This window comes from Apaloderma vittatum, unplaced genomic scaffold, assembly GCF_000703405.1.
Source record: "Apaloderma vittatum isolate BGI_N311 unplaced genomic scaffold, ASM70340v1 scaffold2245, whole genome shotgun sequence".
NCBI lineage: Eukaryota > Metazoa > Chordata > Aves > Trogoniformes > Trogonidae > Apaloderma > Apaloderma vittatum.
This window is the reverse complement of record NW_009717484.1, coordinates 1-7,206: the sequence shown is the minus strand read 5'-3', so window position 1 is coordinate 7,206 and position 7,206 is coordinate 1. Positions and strand designations below refer to the sequence as shown.

At 36.2% G+C, this 7,206-nt stretch overlaps 1 protein-coding gene across 1 annotated transcript in view; it reads left to right on the top strand.

The window, feature by feature from the left end:
• Window positions 1–5,059, top strand: part of LOC104274306 (E3 ubiquitin-protein ligase MYCBP2-like) — a gene marked incomplete at both ends in the record, with an annotated part of 43,039 nt that extends 37,980 nt beyond the window's left edge. The window contains 4 exons of the mRNA XM_009869902.1: window positions 815–1,027; window positions 2,201–2,256; window positions 2,683–2,798; window positions 4,962–5,059. Coding sequence (XP_009868204.1) covers window positions 815–1,027; window positions 2,201–2,256; window positions 2,683–2,798; window positions 4,962–5,059 — 483 coding nt within the window. The remainder of the gene's footprint in view (window positions 1–814; window positions 1,028–2,200; window positions 2,257–2,682; window positions 2,799–4,961) is intronic.
• Window positions 5,060–7,206: the final 2,147 nt, after the last annotated feature.

Genomic DNA, 7,206 nt, shown 5'->3' with positions numbered 1-7,206 from the left:
AAGAGGCTGGATGTGGCACTTAGTGCCGTGCTGTGGCTGATGTGGTGGTGTTGGGTCATGGGCTGGACTTGATGATCTCAGAGGTCTTTTCCAGCCTCAACAATTCTGTGATTCTGTGATTCTTTTCTGTGCATTTACAGATGCCTAGCAACGTGACACTTGGATGTTTAGGAGTAATTCTGACATTCTTACTTCAAAATACCTATCTGAATCAAGAGGAACCATTGGACAGATTAACTAGCAAGCATGACTACAGTGAAATTAATTTGATTGGTTCCAATGCAGGATTTTAATTCAAGCAAAACACCTCAAGGAGCAGGCTTTAAATCGGTGGTTTACGGAGGAGAATATCTTATGCATGCTCTGTATTAGTGAGTGGCTATCAACAGGATGAGAGGCAATGTCCTCAGGTTGCACCAGAGGAGGTTTAGATTGGACGTTAGGAAAAATTTCTTCACCAAAAGGGCTGTCAAGCACTGGAACAGGCTGCCCAGGGAAGTGATTGAGTCACCATCCCTGGAGGTATTTGAAAAACGTGTAGATGTGATGCTTAGGGGCACGGTTTAGTGGTGGACTTGGCAGTGTTAGGTTAACTGTTGGACTCTGATTTTGATTTTAAAGGTGTTTTCCCACCTAAACAATTCTGTGGTTATTCCGAGATGCTGTGTTTTGCTTTGCAAATTGTGTAATACAGACATGTAGGTGTTTGACACGGATGGATTTATAGTGAATTCTCGAACTTTCTCAAATGTGAAAGAATCTGTGTGTGTGTTTCCTTCCTAATTTATCTTCTGTATTCCATGCCTTACTGCAGGTAGAAGTCAAAGCTATTCCTGTTTCTCAGAAAAAAACATCTTTGCAACAAGAGCAAGTTAAAAAGGTGCAACGGATACCAGGGAGTCCTGCAACAGCCGCTTCCCCTAGCGGTGATATGACCTTCGGAGGACTTCCTTCACCGAAGCTTGATTCTTCCTATGAGCCAATGATAGTAAAAGAAGCTCGATATATTGCTATTACAATGATGAAGGTAAATTACTGTAATTTTAACAATATAACTATAAAACTAAGCATTCCGAATGTGTAAAGGTGTGTTAGAGGAGAAGGTAAAAAGCGTATTTCAGTTTGATCACAGTCTAAAAATACATTAATTACAAATTACTTTGATTATATTTAAGTTTGCAAGAAAAACAAGTGCATCAAACGGGACAATTACCTGAGCTCTAAAGCAGTTATAAACTGGATTAGCATTTAAAAAGAAAAACTTTCTTTAGTTTTGATTACACTGATTAATAAACTAGTTTGAGTCACTCAGGAGGCATGAAAACAGCTATTGAACTGGTGAAGAAGTCAAACCAGTGTGTTCATATAGAGTGTTGCAGTGAATCTAAATTAAAAATTAGAATTGTGAACACAGAAAAAAAACCAGAGCTCAGCATAATAAAAAGGTCATACAAATGATTTGTGTTTCAGTGCATAAATATTAAACAGCATCTGTTGAAATTTCCCATTGTCAAATGGATCAGCTGAGGGACTTTGCCAGGAACAGTTTTTAAAGAGGTGAAAACTGAACAGTTAGTAATGATTTGAGTATATTTTGGCACCTGTGGTAAATTCACGTATATATAAAATACTGACCCAGTTAAGAGATGGGACGTGATGTGTATGCCTAGTGATTGCAGAGTTTAATGGAAATTAAGTTAATGAGAATCAGTGGAATATACCTCGGTATAGAAGGAATTTTTTCTTCACTTTGAGCAGAAAGAAGAAGGATCCAAAATTCCATTGGTAAATCCACTGGGCTGCTTTGCAGGTTTTGACCTGCAACATACTGGTTTTCTGACCTTCACATGGTCTTCAATGTACTACTTGCATTCAGAGGCTTTTTATGCAAGTGAGATTAGAAGAGATTAAAAGACTTGACTGTGAACAAAAGTTTTTGTTAGTAATAACTATCTTCATGATCTAAATAGTCTGTTTAAAGAGGAAGTGAGGATAATTTTTTCATTTATGTGTATATATGTCTGTGTTTCTCTTGCTGTGTTTTGGAATTTGTTTCTGGTTCCCTGATGAATACTTGCAGTGAATATAAAGTTAAAATGAGTGTATTCTTAAAGAAAATATTCTGCTTTCTTTTATTCATGACGACAGTATAACTGATAACTGTTGATTTTACATTTGTTGAACTGAATCTGTTTTATAGGCATATGAAAATTACTCTTTTGAAGAACTACGCTTTGCTTCACCAACACCAAAGCGGTAAGTATTTTAAAATTACTTTTTAATAGGGACTTAAATTAAAATATCCTGTCACTCTTGCGTGCACCCAGACTCACAAGACTGCTGGATAATCTTTTCTAAGGGTAGAAACACAGAAATCGTGTATTATTATATTTATTCATAAATATACAGATTTTGTTTTAAAATCCTTAATTCTTAGTTGTTCTAGTGTTGATTCCTTGTTTGTATTGTTTGCTCTCTGACTGTGTTCATTCATCATTTGCTATAACTAACTGTGGCATAAAGAATTATAACTTCATAATAAACAATATGGGATTAGTACTTTGTACGGGGGGAAAAATGATATTTAGAAGATCTGACAGATAATTTCCAAACTGAGTATTGCAGATGATTTCAATAGGACAATAATTGTTTAATGATTTTGATTGTTTTTTTTATGCCTAGACCCAGTGAAAACATGTTGATCAGAGTCAATAATGATGGTACATACTGTGCAAACTGGACTCCTGGAGCTGTTGGTCTCTATACCATTCATGTTACTATAGACGGCATTGAAATAGGTACTTAATTTTCACTACACTAAGCATAAAATTATAGTGTATCCACCTTGTTTATAGTGTATCCACCTTGTATATGGCTAAATGTATGTCTCAGTGCTTATAAGATTTATTATTACAGTCCATTGCAAAACTTAACCCCCAAGTTTTGCTTCAGAAGTGTTCTAATTCCTTCTTTCTCAAAAGGAGAAAAAAAAAGCCAAAACCAACCACAAAATACTACAACTATTCTCTCATGTATATAGGGATATATGTGGCAAATTGTGTTTATACTGTGATTAGACTACCAGATTAATAGAGTGTCTTATTCTCTGCTCTCAGCGTGCAAGAACGATGTCTTGTTTCAACTGAGAGTGGCAGAGATGTGTAGTTAAAGGCGGGGGCAGGGGAAGAAAGGCACTTAATGCTGAGGAACCTAAGAAAAGAGGAAATTGTTCCTGACCATGCAGGAGTAAACAATGTCATTTCTGCTGTAGAAAATTTGGAACATATTTTCCTAACTGTGACTCTACACTAAGTCTCAATTATTTGTGCTGATCTTTAAATGTTTTGGCTTTCCTCCGTGCTGAAAATCTTTTAGCTGTCTTGCTGGTCCTAGGGACTACTCTATGAGATACTATAGCATGCAACACAAAGATTCCCCCTCCAGAAAAAGAGACTACATCTTGAATACTCTCTTGTTAGTTTTACTGGTGATATGGAGTGAGTGACAGGAGAGAGACTGAAGGCCCAGATCTGGTAGGAGGGTTTAGGTGAGTTCACCAGCACCAGCAGTTCCTCTTTCCCAATAGCGTACAGCACCTTTTGTTGCAGAGGAGCCCCAAAGAGGAGATACAGGGACTCTCTGAAACAACACCTCAGTTTTGGCCATATTGACTGCATCAGTGGTTCACTCTGGCCTCCAGTCGGGAGATGTGGAGACACACCATCCATAACGCTGCTGCCTTCTTTGAAAATGCACATAGAATTAGTCTCGAGGAGAAAAGTCAAGGCAGAAAGAATCATCCCTCACCAACACCGCCTAAGGAGACTTTCCGCTGTGCCTTTTGCAGCCGGACTTGCCTATCTCGCATCAGCCTTTGTAGCCATCAACGCGCTTGTAGCAAGTGTGGGTAGAGCCCTTCCCATATCTTTGTTTGCGAAGCCTAGCCATGATGATGGTTAAAGGTCATTGCTTCTCAAACAGGAACATTTTCCTTTATGGGAAGCTCCAGTGCACTCAACTGTGTGTTTTTTCCAGGCTGCCGTCACTGGATACAAACTTTGCACTGTAGTTTAATTAGCTGCTGCCATATTTTTACATGAATTCTAACATCCTCAATCATTGTGTAGGTTTAACTTTCAGAAATGCTAGAATACAATAATAATAACTTTGATTATTAATTACCTATGCTGTTTTTCTTGAATGTAACTTCTGTTCTGGTTCAATCTTATCTTACTATCCCCTCTCAGGCTTTCATGTAGTTATGCTTAACCTATGATTCTGTCAACTTATAACTGCTTAAGTAGTGGTCGCACTTTGTTTCTTGTCTTTTTCAAACCTTTTATGTTCTTAATACTTCTAGATTTCTTCTGTTACTTCCACATTTCTTTAAAAGAATGGTGCTGAAGCCAACAGTTCTATTGCTAGGTCTGGCTGCTTCTTTTCAAGTTGTTGCTCCTCAGAGGATCACCCTATAAAACAAAACAAAAAATCGCAAAAGATCTAGTTTGGCTTTAACAGTGATTGCTGAATTAATTTCTTTTAAGATTATTATGCAAGGTTATATCCATCTGTTACTTAAGTTTGAACTGTTTCTTTACGTGCATTTTTCTCAACAATCTGAGTATGTTACCGAGGTGAGATTATTTTCCAGTAACTTGTGATGTTATAACAGTGCTGCTAATTAAGATGCAAAATTACCTAATAGTGCTGTGCACACAAGGTGTGACAGATATCTGATAACATAAAATTCTATGTTTATGAATCTGTAAAATATCAAGATACACATGTTGATAAAGTAATATTATGCACCATGAAGTAACTGCAAGCGTTGTTATGGCAGACGGATAAGTGAATTGTTTTCCCTACTCTGCGTTGTAGCACAGGTGAACTGTAGTTATGGATTGACTGTTGTATCCTGTTTGTACTTATTTTTTTTAAAACTTAGTCTTGTTTCCTTGTAGATGCTGGACTAGAAGTGAAAGTAAAAGATCCGCCAAAGGGAATGATACCTCCTGGAACCCAACTTATTAAACCAAAAGCAGAGCCTCAGCCAAACAAGGTGTGGAGAACTTATAAAAGATACCAAACAGCTAGTTAAATTTGGGTGGGATTTTATTGTTGTTTAATCCAGACTTTATCATGTTATAGTAGTGCAGGACTTAAGCATATTTGCAAGTTAATTTAATGTGCTGAATGGAATGAAATTAATATATTGGATAAAATGAAAGATATTAATTTAGATTTATTTTGTCTTTTCCATTAATAAACCTATTAGAAACTGCCTTTGTCTTGGCTTGTCACACAAATGTGGTGAAAATATTATCAAAGCCACAGTTCTTTTTCTATGAATAGTTCTTTTTCTTTTAAGTTGTGCTATGAAATTAATTATACGAAAGAGTTTACAAAGATTTTGTTTGGTTTGTGATAAGCATCTTTCTTCAGTCAATATAAAGTTCAAAATTAGTTTCTGTAGTGATAATTTCCTTTCTTAGAATATTGTGATTTTATTTTTAAAAGTTACCCTTTCTGTAGCTTTTGACTTCCCCATTTCACTGTGTCATTGCACCCTGAAAGACTAAAGTAGACTCAAATAATGGAGGAAAGCTGAACGGTGGTGTGGCAGCGCTATAAGGAAAATGCCCACATGAGGAAACTGTCTTCCATTCCTCTTAGATGCAAAGGAAGGGCTTTCAAATGAGGTGCTGAATCTTTTTTTCATGAAATAAACCTCTATTAAAAACTGTGGAATTCTGACATACCACAAAGCTATTCTCTCATGCCTTATTACAGCTGCAAAGGTGGCTAAGAAATACATGGTTGCAAAAAGGATCAGGTGTTTGCCAGCTTCTTATCTCTACAACACTTCCTAATTTATATTTTCTAGCTTTATTTATATTTAGAGACAGTTACTTTGTTGTACAGTTCCCCAGTCTGTAAAGGCATCCAGTGTCTGCTTCTGCCACTAACAAGATTCTTTTCCCTGCACCCGTGCCTCAGAATAAAAATAATAAATTTTAGTTACCACACAATTTTTTTTTTATCCCTCATTGCATTTATTTATTTTCAAAAAGTATTTTTAGGCTTTCTCCCTGGAAGGAAGGCTTCAACTTCTTAATTAAAACTCCCAGTTCCTACTGGATGAGGTTCATCTCACAGAACTTAATGGTATCTCCATCCAAGCTGATCATCACATATGTTGTTTGTTGTCACTAAAGGGAGAGAGACTTCTGGTATAAGATGAGATAAATTGCTGGATGGAAGTACTGCTTGTCTTTTCAATTATTTCAGTGGGAATTGAGGTGACTGTTTCATATGAAGTAGCTACATTTTGTCAAGAAACAATCTTCATGATAATTAAAAGTATGTGACAAAAGTTAGGCCTCTGGTCTTTGAAGGCGTTACCTAGTGTTCAATCATCTCCCTGTGTTGTTCTACTTACATGTCTTTTTCTAAGTTGTAGTCTCTCTGAAAGAGGAGCTTTCTGTCCTATATATAGTGTCTGTAGAGTCTGACTCAAAAATACACTAGACATTTTATCAATTTATTCATTTTATTTATTTTATTTACGTATTCAATTTCTTTCATTTTATGAATTTCCTTTCTTCTATATCATAATAAATCACATAAGAAATCAGATTAGAATAATTCTTTGTGTGTGAAATGCAGTATTATAAATATTACAGAAAGGCCATTATTGCACTGTACTCCCTGATTCTGAAGTCAAGAATACAGATTAGATATGTATCAGAGACAGTCCAATATACCAAATCATGTTTCAGTGAGAAAAAAGGACTTAGTTGAGTTCTAGAATCTTCTTCTTTTTTATTTTTTGGATAGTTTTAACTAAAGAACATGAGCAGCACATTCTAAGTGTTGATCTGTTCTCAGCTAGAAGCCAAAATATTTTCACTGAGGCAGTAGAGCATTCCTGTTTTGTATTCAAGTGACTCACAAGATGTAAAATGGGTACTATGTTGTAATTTTGCATTGATTTCTTCTTCCTTTGCTATTTGAAGTCAGATGAAAATGTGATTTCCCTGTTCATCCAAGTCAGTAAGGGAGATTATGGTAGTGTTCTGTGTTCAGCCTGGAGTATGTGACCGATAAGAACTTCTGCCTCCTCATCGACTGTGAAACTTAACTAATTTGTAGCAAATACTATTTGTAGCAAGTACCACTGGATGTTAGGAAGAAGTTCTTCCCCAT